This window comes from Cygnus atratus, chromosome 23, assembly GCF_013377495.2.
Source record: "Cygnus atratus isolate AKBS03 ecotype Queensland, Australia chromosome 23, CAtr_DNAZoo_HiC_assembly, whole genome shotgun sequence".
Lineage (NCBI taxonomy): Eukaryota > Metazoa > Chordata > Aves > Anseriformes > Anatidae > Cygnus > Cygnus atratus.
In genome coordinates, this window is record NC_066384.1 from 226,652 (window position 1) to 248,041 (window position 21,390).

General features: G+C 54.8%; 1 protein-coding gene across 1 annotated transcript in view; it reads left to right on the forward strand.

Annotated features, from left to right (window-relative positions):
* The first annotated feature begins 17,879 nt into the window (after positions 1–17,879).
* The window catches only part of RUNX3 (RUNX family transcription factor 3), a 36,446-nt gene continuing 32,935 nt past the window's right edge, over positions 17,880–21,390 (forward strand). Inside the window, exons 1-2 of the mRNA XM_035562291.1 lie at positions 17,880–18,140; positions 19,193–19,349. Coding sequence (XP_035418184.1) covers positions 17,880–18,140; positions 19,193–19,349 — 418 coding nt within the window. The remainder of the gene's footprint in view (positions 18,141–19,192; positions 19,350–21,390) is intronic.

Genomic DNA, 21,390 nt, shown 5'->3' on the forward strand with positions numbered 1-21,390 from the left:
ACTATATTGTTTTTGCATCTTTCTCCATCATGTTGGTGTCCTTGTGGGCAGCTGCCCTCTCCTTGCCTTGCTGGTGGCTTAACCGGATTTCTGAAATCCCACTGAGAAAATCATCCACCCCAAAGGGAAAGAAATGAGCCACATTCCCACGGGGCACCCGCCCCATCCCCGAAGTGCAGCGGCTCACATGGACAAGTTAACTTCTGTCCCCAGGTGTGGCCAGCAGGAGCTCTGCCCGCTCTCCTGCTGCTGGGGGAGGAAACCCTGCGGCCGCGGGGGCCTCAGTGTCGGAGGTGCTGCTGGTTGCCTTTGGCTTCTGAAACTGGGTGAGGATGACAGCCCCCGTGCAGTCAGAGGCTATTATTTCTTCTCTGGCAGGTCGATGCCGCCTGCACATTTCCAGCAGCCCCAGGGAGCCCACGAGTGCAGGTTAGTCAGAGGTTTCACCATGACTGGCTGCAGCCGCTGCGATCTGGGCTGCGGCCATGCCGGCGCTGGTGCGTCATGGGGCAGGAGAAGCGCCCTGGTGCCCAGCTGCAGTGGCCATGCCCTCGGGGTGCCTTTCCCTGTGCCCCCAGGCCCCGTACAGCCCCTTACCATCCTCTCCCTCCATCCTTCTCCAGCTCTCGCCAAGCACAGCAGGTCCGCTGCTCCTTCCAGAACCACTTTTCTTCTCGTCTGTTTGTCATGGACCACACACGTTTTTATAAAATGACCAGCTCGCCTCGTGCTTGGGAGAGGCGATGTCCCCGGCTCTCCCCAGGCAGAGGTTTCTTTTTCCAACCTTCCCATAACGCACCACTTCAGGATTTCCACTCAGCAAACTGCCTTTTAATGGCTTTCTGTGTTTCTTCCTAACCACAGAAAACTGTAACCCTGACAATGTTTTCAGCAGTTTTTCCTTGTCCTGCCTCACCACGCTGAGGGCAATGCATCTGGCCGAGGCTGGCATGAGCAGGCACCACACATCCCCACGCACGGGTAGCGGCAGCACTGAGCTTTGCAGCTGAGTTTGCCTAAATGCAGGTGCTTTGTCTCATCCTGTAGCACTCAAGGCGATTTTTTCTTGTTTCAAACACGAGAGCAAATGCAGCTCTCCCCAGCACGATGGCAGCGTGTCGCACTGGAGGTCTGCAGCAACCAGGCACTGGGGTGGGAGGCAGGAGCACAGGGGCCATGCCTGCCTGTGGCTGGGCACCGAGCGCTGCCGTGTCCACAAGTGGGAGAAGCAAGGCAAAAAACCTGGATGCTGGGGGAGGGAGGGACGCTATGCAGGCCAGCCCACAGGCACGTGTTTTGGTGTTAGGCTAATTTATAATGGGTGAAATTGGTGGGTCTTAGCACTATGCTTTAGCTTAGAGTGCTGAGGAAAGCTGGTGATGATTTTGGACAGAGCTGGTGATGTAGGGTGCACTGGGGCAGTGTCAGTGCAATGCTAGCCATCTAGGCAGGGATGCTTGCACACCCACGAGCACTGCACACCTGTGAGCTCTCCAATGATCACAACTCGGCTGGAGCCTGCTCTCACCCAGCGCCTACCTACGCCTGCACAAAGCCTGGCTCAGGGCCCCCAGCTCCCTGTGGGTGCAGGCTGGGGGAGCCCGAGTGCTGCACTGCGCTGCCCCGGCCCCTGCATGCACACGCTCACGCACGAGCCAGGGGCCTGGTGTGCTGCGGCACGTGGCCGCATGGTCTGCTTTGCCTCCATTCGTCCTTCCTTCGTTGGGATGGCTTGTGTGCGTGGAGTTTGACGGCTCCTGATCAACTGTCAGTGGCTTTGCCTTTTCCAAGGGCACCCTGCTGACTCGTGGCATGTCTTTTTTTTTTTTTTTTAAATATATTTGTGTGTGTGTGTTTTGGGGGGGACGACAGTGAATATAAATCCATTGTCTCTCATCACCTTGTTATGATCTAATAGGGGTAGAGAGACAGTGGCGCTTCCCTTTGCTAAGCACTTTAATTCATGATGATTTCTTAGACTTGATCTGCTCTGATATGTCGTCAGTGTTTGTGGTCTACTGTTTTGGCCGTGTACAGTTTGGGAAACAAAGAATGAGCTGTGTGCTTGCAGGCTCAGATCCACACATGGTTGGCATTAGGAGCAAGAATGTGACTTCCCATCTGAAGCAACGAGCCTGAGCCATGGACCACACCATAAATATTCCCCAAACAAGGCTGATCAACAGAAGGGAGAACATTCAAAAACCTGCCAGTACGTCCTCAGCGCCTGCCTGATGGGACGTCCCCCAGCAGCGTCGGGGTGGTGGCAAGGAGGGTGTGGGGCTCAGCCCCAAGGATTCACGTTTCCTTGTCCTCCCGTTTCGTGGGGCATTCACACCCCATTTTTTCTCATGGGTACGTCCAGGGTGGGAAGAAATGTCATTGCTGGGTCGTTAGCTGCAACCTGCTGAAAATGGACTCTCCTGCACTGAGCTGCCATGCAAGCAGACCAGGGTCCAGAAGGCCGAGCTGTGCCCTCGTGGTTTCCTGAAGCACCCGACCCGCCCGCTGCAGTGCCCTGGCCGTCCTGGCACACAGTGCTTCTCAGAGGGGCGCTTTCATTTTCTTTGGCCTTGGTGCTTTATCCCTGACATGCTGGGGATGGAGCAGGCGCAGCGGCTTGGGCTGAATCAGCACTCCAGACCCTTTCATCCTGGAGTCCCAGCAGCCTGTGCACAGAAGTCCCTTTGAAGCCTGGCCACCAGTTCACTCAGGGTTTCTTGGTGTGCTTTTTTCTTTTTAGAGCTCACCCCAGTTTCACACATTTCCTGTCCTGTGCAGAAAGCAACGACCAGTACTGAGAGCAAATGGAGCAGGGCGAGTGCTGCTGTGCAATGCCTTCCTATGGAAATCATGCTGCATACTAGAGCAAATGCGCCTTCAAGGAAGACCTGGTTGGCTCTAAGAGCTTTAGCTTTAATTCTTGTCCCAAAAGAACGCTATCCTTGCCCTGACAGCAGCACCCTGCAGTAGTGGTGTATGGTGGGAAGGAAAAAGGAGCAAAACCCAGCTGTAAATGTGGTAACTCCCCTCCCCCCCCAAATTATACACAGGGAAACATATATACATATATATGTTTGCTGCAGCACAGGGAAGCATCACAGACACTTCAGGCTTTTGGGCTGCAAATGCAAACTGTCCTCTGACCTGCAGCCTCCATATTCATCCTGACCATGCCTACTCCATCCCTGGCTCCTGTGATCGCCCAGACCCAGCTTGTTAATTGCTCTGATTTACCTGTGTGAGAGCAGTGGGCAGGATGCAGCACCAGTGCACCGGGTGCTCTACAGACCCTGGTGATGCTGCAGTGCACTGACAGTCTAAATCGACACCAAAGCTGGCTGTGACCATGGCCTGCAGCAGGACTGAGACCCACGTGTGGGTCCCCAGGGTGCTAGGCACAGCCTTCGAGCACAGCATCCTCCTCCTGCTTGGCTCTTCCCTTTCTAAAAATTCTTTTTTCTTTTTCTTTTTCTTTTTCTTTTTCTTTTTCTTTTTCTTTTTCTTTTTCTTTTTCTTTTTCTTTTTCTTTTTCTTTTTCTTTTTCTTTCAAGAAAGTGGGACAGTCAATGCGTCTGCAATCTGGGGGTATTTTCCATAACATAAACATATTAAAAAGAAAAAGAAAAGGGAAAATAAAAAGAAACAATGTTTTTCCATTCCCACTGGAAGAAGCAAGTGCCTTTGGAACATGAGGAACGTATTACTCAAGCTATTGTAAAATAAAATATAAAAACAACCAAAATAGGAGAAGGCAGAGTTGAGTTTTTGTTGTTGTTGTTGTGTTGTTGTTTTTTCAAAGAAAAAGAAGGCTTGAGTTGGGAAGGGAGACACTGAAAACATGCTTTTTTCAACAGTCTCTGTTATGCAGGAGGGCCCTGTAGAAGGCCTGACCTTTGCCTCTGGGACAGCTATATCCAGATCAAGAGGGACATGAAATGCTGGAAAAAGAGGGTCCAGGGTCTGTGCTTCCATTTGGGGAGGTGAAGGCTGGGAAGGGACCTCCTGGCACTGCGTTATCGCCCCAGGGAGAAGCAGCCCAGGAGGGATTTGTGTCCCCGAGGTGCCGACAGCTTTGTAGCGGCACCACGGGGCAGCAGGCATGTGGCCATGGGGTAAGCGCTCGTGACCGCTGGCCTCAGCCTGGCACCCACTGCGCCTGCTCAGGCCTCCACCCGTGCCTCGCGCCACGCTGGGGCTGGGGCTCGTCGCTGCCAGCGGCCACACAGCCCGGAGCTGGGGGACACTGCATGCCGGGGGCTGCCCAGGAAACAGCCACACTGCGGGAGCGGGGCCGGTTCTGCCCCTAATGTTGGGACTGGTGGGTCTGGGGCTGCTTTTTGTCAGTCACTGTGTTTGTCTGCTATATTGGGATGCGATTTCACAACTCAGCATGGTTTTTGTTAAAATAACTTCTAAAAAATCAAAACAAAATGGTAGGAATGATGTTAGCAGCACAGCCCTGGACGAAAGTCTGCTCTGGCTTCTCGCACCCTCTGTGCCTCCTGGTCCCTGGCCAGGGCTCGGTCTGGGACGGGGACAGGCAGACAGACTCAGGGTGTTGCAGACTTGCTGCAGGGCTGTGGGGAGTGCGCTGGTGCCCATGGGGGCCGTGCGGGCAGGTCGGTCCCGTACAGATACACCAAGTCGTGGCTGGGCTGTGCTAGAGGCTTCCCAGCGGGCTCTGGGAGCGGCCCTGGTCTCTCCACATGGAGTCAACAGCATGAGTGTTAGTCTGCTGAATGGGCGTTGGTTAGTTAAATGGTGCTTGGTTTGTGGTTTGCAACTGCAGAGGTTCATGCACCAATGATAACTTTGTAATGAAGGGGAGTTCTGGGGATAAAAACTTCAGTAAGCAACCGAAGCATTTGCTTTCTGATCTCTGCAGTGAGCACGTGGTTATTGCTGGGAGAGGCATGTTTCCTAAGGAGAAATGCAGCCTATGCACACCTCCCATCCAGCCTGCTGCTGGTAGCATGACTGCTACACGAATGTCCCCAGCAGTAGCTTGATTTCTTTCCTGATAAGGAGCCAAGAAGCAGGGGAGGAAGCCACACTCATTACAAATATTAAAAACTACTGCCAGAGTTGCCTACTTCCATTCCTGTTCAGACACTTTGTGTGTGCCAGTGCCATCTGCCCACTTGTGAACCCGTGGCTCTGCTGGAGTTAATGGGACCATTTGAGTGAAATTATTTGCACGTGCCTTGATGTCTGTGGGATCAGCCTGTCTCACCCAGTCACCGATTTCTGCCTTCTGCTGCTGCAGGGAGATACGGGAGATCATTTATTGGTGCAGTGGGGATGTCTCTTGTTCAGCAAAGGCAGGTGCATGAGAATTGCAGATAAATGCTTGAGCTTGGTCTGGAGCAGCAGCTTGGGCTGGGTGCGGGGAGATGCACTGAGGTGCACAAAAAAGCTGCAGAGGCTGTTTCTTCACAGCCTGGCAGACATTAAACACCAGACACGGGCTTTGCTGTTCCCTTTAAACTCGAAGCATATGCATGGAGATAATTTCAGGACAGAGCACAATGCCATGGTTTCAGTGACTTGAAGTCAGGAATAAACTACTTAGTGGGGATTTGAGAAAGACTGTGCCATTTTCCCTCATTAGGAGAGAGAGAGAAAATGCTGCCCAGAGAATGTAAAGAATAAATCAGATGTTCTGTTCCAAGATTAAGCCTTGTTCTGCAGCTCCTTTGTACCATGGCTGCATTTTACTGGCCACTTTTGTGCCCAATTACATTGAAACCTGTAATTAAACACCTCCTTTTATTAGTCCTGGGTCAGTTTGGAAAATCTCACTGCATGGGCAAGCCCACCATTTTTTCCATAAACTCAGCACAACTGCCAGGCTAGGGAGCAGCAGCCCCAGCCCTGGTTCCTCATCTCTGCACCCAGTGGCAAGGTGCCCACCAGCTCCTCAGCCCTGGTGCCGCTGGGCTGGGTCCCTGGCGAGGCGCCGGCTGTGAGGATTCATCTGGCACCATCCCCCTCTGCCTGCCCTGGAGGTGTCTGTGTCCCCACATCAAAGCCTCTTATCCCTCCAACCTTTGGAGTTACACTGTCATTAAAAATCCTGTGCACGTGCTTTAAACTATCCCTACCGCCACAGCTAATAGGGGCCTCTAAATGGCAAAGCATGTCAGCTCCTAATTTACTCCACATTAATGCTGTGCATTTGCTTTTGCACCTTGAGCTGGGCACAGAGCTTCACTTCCCTTGTGTTTTTTCCAAAATGTCATGGTTCTGCTCCTTGTTAGCTTTGCTTTCCTGGCTCTCCCCTCGCATAGCTGAGTACAGTGGCCCCTGGGATCACAAGCAGGGGCTTAAACCACTCTTCCAAGTGCTAGGGCAGCTGAAATCCATTGTCACTTGCTTTCTCGTGTAGTTTTGGGCACTTTAGGTCTGCTGAGTTTGGCGTCAGGATTGTGGAGGTGTTTTATGACATACAAGAGATGGAGAAGGTGTTTGGGAGACATCAATGTGCGACAGAGTTAACGTGTCGCTGGGAACCAGACCTGTGCAGTTCAGTCCTGAGTCCTTCCATCCTGCAACTCACCCCATTGCCTTGCTCCCTCGGGTGATGAAGGTCAGTGGGGTAATAGAGATATGAATGAAGTAGTGCCTGGTCAGCCCCCGATTCTGTTAACTTTTCCAAGACCAGGCTGTGGTAGCTGAAACCCACTGACATACATTTTTCTGCTATCATTGCAAAGGCTCATTCCTGCTGTGATGCCAGAGTTCTTCTTAATTTATTCTGAGACAACATTACAGGATGATATTAACATGCAAAAATGCTGTTCAAATTATTAGAAGGGGATTAGGTTTTTATGGGGAGACCACAAACATCTCTCATGCAGCAATCTTGTAGAGCACTGGGCGTCCAGCAATGCCCCTGCTCACTCCCTGTCCTGCAGGAGCTTTTGCCTGCACAGCTTCTGGGGACAAGGAGCTGCTCTGGCCCTGCCCTGTGATGGTGGGATGGATTGGGACCCACAACACTGAAGCTTTGGGCCTGTGGTGGGACAAGCAGGTGGCCTGCGATGCTGGCCCCCCAGCTCCTCCATCCTGGCTGCCCCTTCACAGGAGGGATTGGATGGGAAAGGCAGTGCTGGGATTTCTCCTGTATTGACACACTCTTTGGTGTAGGAGGGATACTAGCCAAGCCCTTGAGGTAGCTATTTTTTATTCATTTCAAACCTCTTTCTATCCTGACAGTCAGCAAGCGCTATTTAAACTGACATCCTGCAGAAATCACAGCTCGGGCGGTTGGTGTCCCTGTCTCACCCTGTGCCAGAGGAGGTGAAATACCCTTGTCACCTGCGTAGAGCAGGTGCGTTGGGGTATGCTCCCGAGATGGGGGATTCACAGTTTGTCTCCCCGGCCTTTGAATGGAGACCTCCCACCGCCCATCCCCAGCCATCACATGGCTGCTGCAGTTTCACTGTGTGGCTGCATTTCGGCGGGAGAGAGGATCCTGGCTGCTGAGAGATCAAAAGACCCCATCCTGTGAAAATCCATTCCTGCCGACATAAATGGAGGTCGACAGTGCTCGTTGTTGGCAGGACTGGCTCATACATGTGCATGTTTTATCGGCACGGTGGATTGAAATGTCAAGAATGTGTGACTGCCAGGGCTCGCAGTATTTTCCTTGAAGGAACACTGTGGCCGGGGCCTGATGGAAACTGGGGGCTCCTCAATGCCAGACGTGGGATGCGCATGTGGCACAGGGGTGGGTTGTGGTGCTGGGGGCTGCCAGGGCTGGGAGAAGCACTGTTATCGCTGCTCTGCAGATGGGGGAGCTGAAGCACTTGCTGGAGCCCATGAGCAACTTGTCCAGAGTCCTTGGGGAAGGCTGCGGTGGAGCTGTGAATTGAACCCAGACATCTTGCTTCCCCCGCCAATGCCTTCTCCCAGAGCCCACGCTTCCTGCCAGTGATGGCCCTCTGTTCAGTTTTAGGAGAAAATGTAAAAATATTCTCCAAAACCACATGATCTCTTCCAGTTTTGGAGGTTCAGGCAGTCCCTTCAGCTAGACGCAGAACGGCTCAGACCCGAAGAAACAGCTGAGGTTGTGTTTCACAGATAAGATCCCCCCTCTCCCCGCAGAGCTGGCTGCTCATGCTAGACTGAAAGCCACTACCATGTTGTCTGGACAAGTTCTCCATTTCTCTCGGCTCCAGCCCTAACCTGCTGCTGAACTGCTTCACTTCCCAGCCCGTGGCCTCGGCTGGGGCGGGAGCCTGCTGGTGGTGTCAGACAGCTGACCCCGGCAGACAGGCACCTCCTGGTTGCATACAAACTTTTATAAGAAACTTCTGCAAAAGTGAGCTCATGCAGCACGAGGCTTGCAGGGCTGGGGGAATGGAGGGAGCAGGCAGGCGTGGTTCCCTTCCCAGCATGCTGGAGATGGATGTGCAGCAAACAGGGACTTAACAACATTCTCTGAATAACATTGCATTTGATTTGTCAGAGTTCATAGCCAGAAACCAGAAAAGTACCTTCTGTGTAGTTTTTAGCCTGTGACTAATTCCTTCAAGTCCAGGGGATTTGTTCTGTGCCTACATGGATGCTAAAGTGCAAGGTGAATTCACAGTCTGAGCCCTCTTTGGGGTTTTCTGTAGCTACTCTACCACTATGAGACTTACTGTCTGGGGATGCTGGTTGCCAATGAGAGTCTTTACAGAATGGCAAATATGAAAAGAGAACATTCGCACTGGAAAAAATAATCCGAGGAAGGAGCAGAAGCAACACTAACCCAGACTCCATCTAGTCAAAGCTGCCTGACCACAGCTCTGCTGTGACATCGTGGTGATAGTGCATCGCCGAGAGTTATTCATAGAAGTGAAACTAATGAATAATTGCAAAAAGCAAACCAGCCTGGAAAAAAATGGTGTGGGCCCAAAGGACAATTTGCAACTGGAACCAGAGGCCAGTTTTCTCAGAATTACTTTACCATAGGTTGGTCACTGACAGCAGTTTGAGGTTGCTCTGTGTCGCTGGTGGAGAACCTTCACTGTTTCTTTGGCTGATTGCCATGGAGTCTGGCAGATAAGGCATAAATCAGGGATCAGTCCCATGGGAATGATACACAGCTTGTAAAGGAAAAGCTGGTCCTAACCTGGGACCTTGTTCTCTGTGGGGGAAAAAAAAAAAAAAAAAAGCCAATCAGTTGCATTGACAGAAATGTCCAGGGTGCAATTACAGCCCTGGCATTGCAAAAGGGATGCAAGCCAGCCTGAATCTCATTTGTATCATCTGCCTTGAGCTATAAGGTAGAGTTATAGCTGTGGTTGCCAGCGATTTCATGGCTTAATTTGTAACCGGTGTAATCCTCAGGGAATGGCTGTTGAGTCCCATTGACAGGGGTACACACGGCATCTCCTCGCATGCTCTGACGTGTCCCCCGAGGCAGCTTTACTCTCCGGTGTGAGTTTTGGGGTGGGATGGGCCCCGTGGCTTCAGCACCCACAGCCCATGGGAGGAGACCTTGCCAGCACAAACTGGTCCCCAGAAATTCCGGGGTTCTAGGCAAGCTGCTTGAGTCACAGCCCATGTGAGGTGAACCTGGGGCAATGACTGAATGCAGAGACCTGGGATCTGCCCACAGGGCTCGGCCGGCAGCCACTGCTGGCTGTTTGCTCATGCTTCACCCAAGCAGCATTGCAATGGGCTGGAGAAGTGTATTGCTGCCCTCCTGTCCATGTTCCCCCAGCTATGTATGATGCTGCTCGGTGCACACACTGCAGCTTCTTTGGGCTCCATTGCCACAATCTGTCCCATGCTTCCTGTCCCTCACCTTCTTGTCCCTCCCTTTAAATACCAGTTTTGGGAGCTTTGCTAGACGGTTGTCTTGCTGGAGGACAAATACCACCCTGCTCTGCAAACTCATCTGCCTGCAGACAAGTGGGGAAATCCCTCAAGTGGATGAAAGCTGGTGAATTAGGCTAGCTGGCAGACCACATATTTATAAAGCATCTCCTGTGATGTGCCTCCCTTCCCAGCTTCCAGCTGTGCATCTACCAGGTCTCTGCCCATCCCAGACAGAAGAAGTGGGGTAATTTGCCGCTGGAAAGAAGAATGGAGAAATAAGATGGCCTGAGACAGGAGAGCAGGAGGTCTCACCGTGGCGTGGAGGTGGCTCTCCCAGTGAGGCATCACAGGCTGAGGTTTGGCGGGGACTCTCCGTCTTCAACACGAGGGTGCTCCAGGAAGGGCTTCGGAAATTTAGCAAAGCTGCTGCAGGGCATCTCTGCTGCCCTGTGGTCAGCTAGCATGAGATGGCAAGACCCCACCATGCTCTTTGGAGCAAGCTACTGTTGATGCACAAGGCCGGTCTGTCAGCCTTGGAAAGCCAGTCTGTCAACTGCCTGGTTAAGGGGCTCCTGAGTCAATGGGGTGCCCCTGGGGCGAGCAGGGTGGGTTCCCATTGCAATGCTGATGTTCTGCAGGGAAGTTAAATGGTTGTGGTGTGTTTGCACTTGCCTATAAAACTGGTTTTGTTGAGATGTGGCACTAAGAGGCTTTATTAGACCTGAAAAGGAAACCGGAGCTCCAGCTGATGCCAGTTCCAGCTGCAAGATGCTGTCAGTCCCCTTCTGCCCTCACTGGGCAGACAAGCACCCATTTCTGTCCCTGCCTCCAAGGCGTAGTTGCAGCCATTGCAGCAATATCTAAATCTACAGCCACAGTTTGCTACGAGCCTGGTGCCTTTCGCAGCAATATTAGGTGAGAGTGGAAGAACATGAGCACTTCCCAGCATTCACTTTCTCTCTGTTCACGTTTGACTTCCCCAAATGCGCGGCTCCAGCAGCTGGAGTGCAGCACAGCAGTGCTCAGGGCAGTGCGAACACTTCACCCAGCCAGGATGCAGGCACACAGCCCGGCCGCTGCTTTGGTGTGCAGACGAATGACCCTTCCCAGAGGCTCCGTGTGCAAATCTCAGCATGCCAGAGGAGCGCTGTGCACCCATTTGATACCCAGCATCACAGCAACATTTGGGGCCAGACTCATGGGAGCCTCACTGAAAAATGTTCTTTGGGAAACATCATTACACATTGTGTCACCACATGGAGATAAGTGATGGGGCAGTTTTGCCAAAGCATGGCTACTTTCTGAGGCAAGAAAGTGCCTTCCAGTCTGTTCGTGTTGTGGGAGAGCTGCTTTGCCTGGCACGTGCAGCAGGGTTTCCCTGCATGCTGAAGCTGTGTGGGTGCAGGGCTGCCAGCACCCCAGCCCTTGGCCCGGGAGCCCTTCCGTGACAGCAGCTCCTCGGAGCGCCTCTCCTCGAACTTAGAAATCATACCGTGTTTTTTTACATCGACCCCGTTGTACTTTTCTTGTCGTCATGTGCCTTTCGGTTCCTCTTTCCACCATCCAGACATTTCCCCTTTTTCTTTCCTTTGGAATTTTTTTTTATTTCTCCCCATGTCTCATTTTGGGTTTTGAAGAGTCTTGCACCAGCCCAGGCTCTGGCGGCACCTGGGGCCCTGTGCACGGCTGTGGCCTGGGCAGTGCCTGGGGCCTGGAGGCTGGAGGCTGCTCCCTTCTCTCCTGGTTTGGGCTGCCTGGGCTTTGAGAAAGATCCATGCCGCATCCCAGGTGCCCCACGAAAGACTCGGCAGGACTTCAGCCATCTGCCTGCCAATGTGGGAGTGGGCACTGCAGGGGTGTCTCCGTGAAAGATGCGTCCTCACCCCCATAGGGTCTGGCACAAGGCATTGCGCCCCTCTAAACTCCTCAGAAACCCCCAAAGAGACAGAAACTCCACAGAACCTTAATAACTCTGAATAAAGCGCTCTGTTTCCAGTTGTTATCCACCTTGGGCATTTTTTGGAGGAGATGGGATGTCCTTAGGTGCTCCATAACCTTTGCATGAATAGTTCCTTTGCTCTGCATAAACACATTCTTAAAGGAGCATCGGGCTGTCATTCTCCACTTACTTCAACCATCATACTTCTCTGTTCACTTGTTTAAATCAAGCATAAAGCTCTAACTGTTCTTTGAATATTTATGACTAGTTTTTATCTCATGCCATGCATACAAAACATACTTGATTTCTTTCCTAAAAGTTTTTTCAAGTGCAAAGTTTTAAAAACATGTGGCTTTTATTGCAGGCAGGAATGAATAACAGCATTCCACCAGTAACCACATTAAATGGAACAGTAATATTCATATGCGTAAGGGCAAAAGCTGCCTTGTTTCCTATTTGCAGTTGAACTCTGAAATTAATTAAGAACTAAAAGGATCTGACAGTCATTAGGATCTTTTAAAAAGGAGTGGAAGTGGCAGATGGGACCCATGCTCCAAAAAGCTCGGCTGTGCTATCAATAGCACAGAGGATGTAAGCCCTGAATATGCTCTTAATTGTTGCCGTTGTGAGGAGAGGAGAATTGCAGTGCTGAACAATGAAGAATGGCACTTTCGTGACTTCAGAACCACAGGATTCACGTCAATAGCACTCGTGCTCCTAAGTCACTTTGCAGCTTTTGAAAATCCCATCCCATCATGCTGCACAGAGCGCAGGACGCCCGCAAAAGTCTGGTGCCAGGGGAGCCGTGTGTCCTGGCTCTCATCGCCGTAGTGTAGCATCGCAGCGGTGTGTAGCGCTGATAATACCTCAAGAGCAGCGGCATTGCCCGTGATTCACCCCAGTGCATGCCCCTGGGGCTCGGTGCTCTGGTTCCTGAGTGGTCAAGGATGCGTGTGTGGGTGTGCACACATGTGGAGAGTCTTCCTGGGGACGCTGATTTAAGTAAGGACTGGTATACAATGCACTGGTGTAAAATGGGGAGAAATGGGGGGACAGGCAAGCCCCAAAGTTGTAAGGGGAGAATTCAACCGCTCCTCCAACTGTGGCCTTTTTAGTCCTTCAAATGGTGAAAGAAACCTGGCCCTAGGCAACCAGGTAGGAATCTCATGTTGATTTTCCTGGGTGACAGCATTTCATGCCAGGATCCAACACTCTTGCTGGAGTCTTCCTCCTGCTCTGGCTGCTCCGTGCAAGGATCCTGGACACCAGGCGACAGGGTTGTTTATGCAGACAGTGAGGTGGAGCGGGACAGCTGTGGCTCCCATGGGGTTAATGGATGTCCTGGCTCAAATTTTGATGTCAAATTGCAGCTCTTGCCTTGTGAGTGGGTGCTGAGGTAGGTTTCCCTCCCTTCTCTATGGGTATCACCCAGCCCCGGGGCACACTGGCCACAGAGCAGTGCCTGGTGCAGCGCTGCTGAAGTCACCAGCAGAACAGTCTCACAGTAGGTCCCTCACCCAAGTACAGGCTTCCCAGTGAGTTATGTCTGGGGCAGGCACTGTTTTTTGCACACACACACACGCCAGTTTCCCCATATTTCTTCCCCTGAGTGCCACAACTTCCCTCCTGCCGGAGCCTCTAACTGCGGCTCACATAATTGCCTCATGAGAGCCTGTTTTGTCAGTGACACTCAGGGGTTAAAAATTGTCACCATCATGCACCCCATTGGACCTAGCATCTGTTGTTTGATTTATGAATGAATAGCACGCTCCCTCCCTGCATGCTGCTCTCAGATCCCCTTCCCTTAACTACAAAATAGATCCAGACACCCGCATAGCCCTACTGAGCACTGTGCTCCTGAGACAGAGTTTGTGATGAATTTTTAATAGAAAGCTTCCTATAGGCCTCTGCACTTACTTCCTTGCTGTTGAAGCAAGTGGCTCTGCTGCTAAATAACAGCTCAAATGAATTAAAAACTGAAGAGGAGACTGTAAGGGAACTAATCCCAGCAAGTAATGATTTAAAGAGCTGCTGACCTCCCTGTAAATGTGAACAGTAGCTTCAAAGTATTTGAAAAGAGGCCCATGCAAATCCTTGGTCTTATACCATATTAACCTTCCCTGGAGTGAGCAGGGGCTGGAGGAATACTCCCCACGTGTCGATATGTCCTGGTTTGCAGAGGAACAGAGTGGTGTGTGCTTCGTTCCTCCCTCTCCATTTCCAGCACAGCTTCCAGGGCAGTTGCTGTCCAGTTTGGTTCTGTGCTGCAAAGGGAAAGTGCAGGGGCTGGTGGCTGAAAGCCTGGTGTTTCACTTGGACATGAGTGCCTAACTTTACCCTCCGTCACCTGGAGGAGGAGCCCCTCTTTGAGACTGAGGGATAATTCAAACGACAGATAATTCCTGTCAGGGCACAGAGCTTGCCAGTGCCAAGGGTCCCCGCAGCTCTGGGACAAGTTCTCTTGCATGAACACCTCTTTGCTGGAACAGATGCTGGGTTGCTTTGCTGAGCTTTGCTTGTCTTGGGATGACCAGCCAATCTGAAGTTGGGGGAAGTCTGATTTACCACCGCTCAATGTTTTGGGTTGCATTTTGTGTTGCTGCAAGGTAGGGCAGCTTTATACCTATGCAATGGGGAAGTGCAGGGCAACAAAATGATGCAACAGGTTATGGGAGTGAGCCTGCCTCCCGTTGCTCAGACGTTAAAAAAAAAATAAGTCAGCATGGGGTGTCAGAGGGTGCTGGTGTGAGTAGCTTTCGGGGTGGCTGCAGGGGAGGGGCGGGACATGGTACACTGCACACCTGGAAATACCCGGCCTGGGTGACTGACTCCAGGTATTTTGGGGAGGCATTTATATGGTACCTTGAGGACACTGAGGTGATGCAATTAGTTGCCCTTTTGAGCATGTTGTTACCAGTATAAAAACGGATTTGAGCAGTTCATGGACAGCAGGGCTGCAAATGAACACTGACATAAGGAAGGAATGTGCCTTCATCATACCTGAATGCGGAGGTAATAGCAGGAGGGTGGACTATGGAAATCATCCGGGTTTGTGCCCTCTCTCTAAATAGCATCACCTCTCCTCACCAAAAGATGTAGTGATTTGGGCTAGGTGAAACAGATTTGCATAAAGCTTAATGAAAGGTAAGAGCCTCCTGAGGAGGACCGGGCTGTGTGGCCACAGTGCTTACAAAGTCCTGGTGCAGAGCAGCTCATCACCGCACATCAGCTGGACAAATGCCCGAGGACGGGCTGCTCCTGCCCACCAGCATGCCCCAGCTGGGCACTGCCAAGCCCAGGCCCGCCCATGCTGGGGGACACCAGCTTCTCCGTGCAAGCCCCCAAAACCCGTGAATGGGTTTGATGTGCTCCATGGCAGGTGCTCAGGCCCTCCCTGGCTGCAGTAAATGGATTATATTCTCACTTTGTGGCATCTATAAACAGGAGAAGAACTTGTCACCTCTGCTGGTGGGGAACAGGCTGGGAGGAAGGGGGCCAAGGTGCTGTGTCACTGTCCATGCTCTGCAGGGATGTCGGGTTTTAGGGAGAGACACTTTAAAGGCAAGTTCCCAGCAGGACTTTAAAGAAAAAAGAAAAAAGAAAGACATGAAAAGCAGGAAATGTAAAGCCAGTAAACCTAGAAATGAGCATCGTGCCGCGGGGAGGGAGCTCTGTCCCACCGGGACCCCCCACACCGTCCCAGCCCGGTGCTCCGTCTGAGAGCAGCCGCGCGGGGGGGGAACGCGGGGGCCCCGGGGCCGCGCCTCGCTCTCCGTCGGGGAGAACCCGTGCAGCAGGGAAGAACCGAGACCGAAATCGCACCGGTGGGGACCGCAGGGCGAGGTCGGCTGCCGCGGCGGGGCTCTGCGAGGCCGGAGCAGCGCCGGCCCCCCCGCCCAGCCCCGGCACGGCCCCGGTTCGGGGCGGCAGCGGCCCGGGCAGCCCCGTCGCGCCCGCCCCGTCGCGGAGCCGCCGCGCGGAGCCGCGGCGCCCACCGGCGGCCGCGCGGCCGCACTGCAGCGCTGCCCGCCGCGCCGCGCGGGCGTGCTGTGCCCCCCCCCCCGCGCATCCCCTCCGTGCCACCCCCGAGGGGACCGGGGGGGCGGCGGGGATCGAGCCCCGGCCGGCCCCGGTGGGAGGCCACGACAAACCCGGCCCGCCCGCGGCGCTGCCCCGGGCTCCGCGCCGAGCGGGGGCAGCCGCGTTCTGCGTGCGTCCCTCTCGCTGCTACACGGGGGCAAAAAATAGCAGTGAACGCGGCGGCCCCGCGGCCCGGCGAGCTTTCCCCTAAAAAGGGCAGGATCGCAGCGCCTCCGCGCAGAGAGCCGCCGGGAGACGCCCGGCACGCGGGGGCCGGCGGCCGACCCCCCGGGCAAGCTCGGGGCCGGCGCTGTCCCCGGCACCGGTGCGGCTCCCGCGGGGCCGGAGCAGCTTCCCTGTGGGCCCCGGTTACCAACGGGGCACCGCCGCGAGGGAACCTCCGCTCCTCCCTCCTCTCTCCCTATTAAATTATTTCTTTGTTCGCTTATTTTGACACACGCAGATTTTTTTTTTCGGTCGTGTCCCCGGCTCGGCTCTTGCCGGCAGCGGAAGGGGAGCCTGGCCCGGCTCCTCCGCGCCCTGCGGCTTGCGGGGGAAAATGTTTCGGCAGTTCGAGGCGGGATTCGTCAAAACAAGAATTTCTTTTAGTTTTAAGGGAAGCCGTGTTGCACGCAGCCCCGCGCAGCGCGGACCGGGGCCCGCTGCGGCCCAGCCGGCTGCGCTACGCCGCCAGCCCCGACGTGTGGTGCCGGCCCCGAACCTGCGGGAAGCCGCTGAGCCCCCCCGCGCCGCTCAGGCCCGACCGCGGAGCGCGGAGCTCGTCCCCGCCGCGGCACAGCCGGGCCGCGGGGCAAAGAAATCCCCGCCTCGCCCCTCCGCCGCTGCCCCCCGCCCGCCCCCGGCGCGGCTCGCTTCGCGGCGCGGCGTTTCCGCGGGCAGCCGCAAAGAGCCCGACGCCTTCGTTTTGTTCCTGCAGAACCGGTCGCTTCGCCACGAGTTTTCTCGCCAACGATTCCGGCCGGGGCCGCCGGCCGTGCCCAGACCCGCAGACCCCGCAGAGCCGGCGGGGGCGCCGGGCACCGCGGGCGCCCCGGGACCGCCCGAGGCTGAGGCGGCTTCCAGCTTTCAGGGGCCAGAAAGCGGAGGCCGGGGAGCCGCGGCTTGCAGCGCGGTTTGCGGGGAGAGCCGCCCCTCGGCGTAAGCCGGCGGGGCCCAGCGGCGCGGCTTCGGCTCCCCCCGTCCCGCGGTGACCGAGCCGCGCCGGGGGTCGCGGGCGGCGGCACCGGGAGCGCTCCGCGGCGGCGAGAGGGACGGGCCTCGCTCCCTGCCGCGCCTCACGGCCACGGCGGCGCCTCCGGCCCCAGACCGGCCCCATCGCGCCCCAAACCCCCCCGGCGGCGGCGGCGGCGAGGAGCCGCCGGGGCCCCGACGTGCGCCCGCCCGGCCCGTACGGCCCGGAGGGGAGGGGCCCCGCGAGGCCACGCCTACTTCGAGAGATGCCCCGCCCCTCTTCGGCGGTCTCCCCGCCCCCTTTCGGTGTGGCCACGCCCCCGCGGCCCCCAGGAGCCGGGGGGCGGGCGGGGACGAGGCCCCTCGCGGCCGCCCCATTGGCGCGGCGCCCCGTCCTTCAGGCGCGGCCCGCCCCCCCGGGGCCGGCAGTAAATACGGTACCGGGCGGCGCAGCTGACACTGGGGAGCTGCTTTCGGGGCCGCCCGGCGGAGGGGACCCGCCTGCAGCCGAGCGCGCCCGGCCGCGACGTGGCTGTGCCGGGGCTCCGCGCCGCCTTTCCCCGGGCGGGGCGGGCGGGACCGCAGCGAGGCCTCCGGAGACGCGCCCCGGAGCCGGGCGGGAGCAGCCCCCCCTCGCCGCTCGCCCCGGGCCGCCCCGCCGAGCACGGAAATCTGCCGGGACGGAGCGAGGCGGCGCGGGCCTCGGCTGCCGCTGCCCGAGCCGCCCGCGGGGAGCGCCCCCGCCGCGCCCCGCCGCGGGAGCCGCGCCGCAGCCGAGCGGTGGGCGCCGGGCCTCGCCGGGCCCCTCTTTGTCCCCCCCGGCCGCGGCGGTTCCCTGACGCCCGCTGTTGTGATGCGTATTCCCGTAGACCCGAGCACCAGCAGGCGCTTCACACCCCCCTCCACGGCATTCCCCTGCGGTAAGATGGGAGAGAACAGCGGGGCGCTGGGGGCCGCCGCGCCGGGCGCTCGGGCGCGACCCGAGGTGCGCTCCGTCGTGGATGTACTGGCCGACCACGCCGGAGAGCTGGTGCGCACCGACAGCCCCAACTTCTTGTGCTCCGTGCTGCCGTCCCACTGGAGGTGCAACAAGACGCTGCCCGTCGCCTTCAAGGTAAGCCGGGAGCTCCGGGGAAGGCTGCGGGGCGCCGGGCCCCGCTACCCCCTCCTGCCCTCAGTCCCGACCCGCTCGCCTCTCTCCCTCCGCCCCTTTCATTTTAACTCGCTCCTGACATCACCTTCACGAGAACCTCTTTTATTATTTTTAATCAAGTCTCTGCATTGCCCTGCGGTCACCGCATCTTAGATATTCCGTACAGTTAGGATCTCTCGGGCAACTTTGAAGTTTAATGAGAGTGGAGGTTAATTACCTTCCCGGGAGAGGGAGAGGGAGGCAGGGACGGGAGATCTAATCTGCAAGAAGAAAGCGAAGAGCTGGAGCGCCGGCACCGGGTTGCGCTGCCCGAGCCCCGCGTGCCTCCCCACGGCTCCGCTCCCGCGGGACGGGACGGCGCGGCCCAACGGGGTGCACCGGGACGGGCGGCCCCGCCGCGCACCTGGGGCTGGGGGAACGGGGCCAAGGCGAAAAAAGCGAGAAGAACAGCGGGAGGAGAGGCGGGGGAATCAGGAGGGGCTGGAGAGCAGGGCCGGGCTCCGGGCAGCCCGGCGAGGCGGGGAGGTTTTTACAAACCGGGTCCCCCGGCCGTGCGCTGTCGCCGGGAGCGCGGGGCGCCGCTCCGCGGACCGGGGCCGCTTCGCCGTCCGCCGGTCGCTTCTCCTCTCGGCGGCCGCGCAGAGCCAGCGGCTCCCCCGGGCCGCGCTGCCCGCGGAGCTCCGGGGCCCCGGGCGCAGCCGCCCCGCGCTCGGCAGCGAGTTTCTCCCGAACCGAACAAAATAAATCCCCGGTTCGCCCCGGCCAGGGCCGTGCGGCGGACAAACCCTCGGCACGCGGAAGCCCCTCGCTACTTCTTACCCCCAGGTTTAGCTCATTTTCCCTTTCTCCATCCGTGTTTTGGTTTGTTTTTTTTTTTTTCGGTTTTCCTCGGGGACTCGGGTTGTTTTTGGTTTTGGTTTGCCTTTGAGGGGGCTTGAGGGGAGCGAAACCGTAGGGCAGGTTAGCTCAGACCGCAGTTAAGCTCAGCCTAAAATCCTTTCGTCCTGCCCTAGGTTGTAGCCCTCGGAGATGTACCTGATGGGACGGTGGTAACGGTGATGGCAGGGAATGATGAAAACTACTCTGCAGAGCTCCGCAATGCCTCCGCCGTGATGAAAAACCAAGTAGCAAGATTTAACGATCTCAGATTTGTTGGGAGAAGCGGCAGGGGTAGGTATCGGCCAGGAAATGGTTGGCCTTCTTATTCTTCTTTTATTTTCTCTAAGAAAAGCAAAATTTATTTTACTTTAACGGCATATTTCTCGCGAGCCAATGGAGGTGGTTTTGCTGCTGCGGGCTGGGCTTGTCGGGCAGGGAGGAAACCTCCAGCACCGAAGTGGTTCCTGAGTGGGCCGTGGGCAGTGGGGCAGTTGGAGGGATGTGGTAGCATCCCTGGCTGCTCCCCGCAGAGCAGATCTGGTGGTGGCTTTGCTCTGCTCCTCCCTGGGGTTTTTCTCTGCCGAGACATCAGGCACAGGTGGTGCAGGAAAAGAAACCTTTTTGTAAAACCAATGTGGTGTTGTAATGCAACCCCTCTCAGGTGCATGTGTTTCACTCAAAAGTGTGCACGCATGGGCTGGTAGGCAGCCCCAGCCCAAGCACTTCTAAATTTATGGGGAGTCTTCTCGGAGAGATAAGGCAGACAGGTGACTCTGCTGGAGCCTGGGTCCCCTCTGCAGTCAGAGGCAGGTGGATGTACTTGGGGTCTGATGAGGCAATAATCCACCTTTTTTGCTAGCTGTTAAAGGGTGCAAATCAAATATTTGAAGTTCTTATTAGAAGAATAATCCAGTGCTCCGCATGGAGTAGGTGCGGTGAGTAGGGTTGCAGAGAGATTCATTCAAATTGCTGTGGGCAATACTGCCACTAGGGATGTGGGAGCTGGGGCAGTTGCAGGTCTGAGCCCCTTTTGGGGAAGATGCATTTGTTTTTCCTTATGCTTGCTGCATGGGAAACTAGAACAGAAATTTTACCTTCTGTCTCTAGAGACTGGCTCTGTCATTTATCCTTAAACCGATCGCAGTACTGGCTTTTTGAAAACAAATCATCAAAGAAATCAGTCCCCGCTATCTGAGAAAAGCAGAACAAATCCCCTGAAAATACTGAGAGCCAGTGGGTGTTGAGAGGAGATCCCTGTGTGCCTTTTACTCCTGCATGATTCCTCACAGCCGCATTTTACCTGAATTTCAAATAGTATAAATAGAATTTCAGCATTTCATCACCAATAAACACTACAGACTAAACCACTTAATTGTTAATTTAAAAAAAAATATATATTTTAAATGGACATATGATAGCATTTTCTCAGTCTTTGAATGTATACATACAATGTCAGATGTATTTTGACTTCTCTGCATTAATTAAAAGCAGTGATGTTAGGAATTATTTGCATGTAATAACTGTTTACTTGTTCCTCTTTATGAAACTTGAATAGTTTACATTCTTTCATACATTTCCTTTTTCCTGTTGGCTCCTTCTCCAAATTGCAGTTTCTTTAAAACTCTCCACTTAACTGGTTGCAGGTTGATGGATGGAAAATGTTTTTCTTTTATGAATTAAGCTTTCATTTCTGTAATCAATTATTCTCTTAGGCTCTTTTCTTTCTGTTTTTTTCATTTTCCTTACACAAATTTCTAAACTGAATGCAACCCAATCTCAACTTGACTCTTGAATTCATTATTAACTTTCCTCCTGCAATCCCAAGCTCTGAATTAACAGTAGTTTACAGTCTACTGAAAGTGGCTGGTTGAATCGTCTCCTTCCTCCAGCAGAGTCCTGGCAAATGCTCGTTACAGCAGTGGAAACACCTCTGCTGCTTCTAACAGGCTTTGGAGCCAGCAAGAAGTTTTAACTCAAGTGCGGATTTCTTTACCTATTCTTATGGGATGAGGCTTTGTAGTGTTTGCACAGACCTAACTCCAGTAGGGCTCCCTGGTGCTGTGTGAAAGAGGCACAGTAGGGTTTTCCTGCAGCTTGAAGTGTGTGCTTCGTTCCCTGTGCATGGCTGTGCTTTCTCAGCAAGGGGCTCCTTGAGGTGTATTTAGTGCTAAAAATCGTTTAAATTGAATTTTCATTCTGGGCGCCACACTTAATTTCTCTTGTTTTGTTTTAATCTCAACGTCTAGTGTTGGTTTTGTTAATTCTGGTGGAAATCTGAATTTGCTGCAAAATATTTTGTTGGAACAAAGTTCTGTGTGTGTAAAAGCTTGTG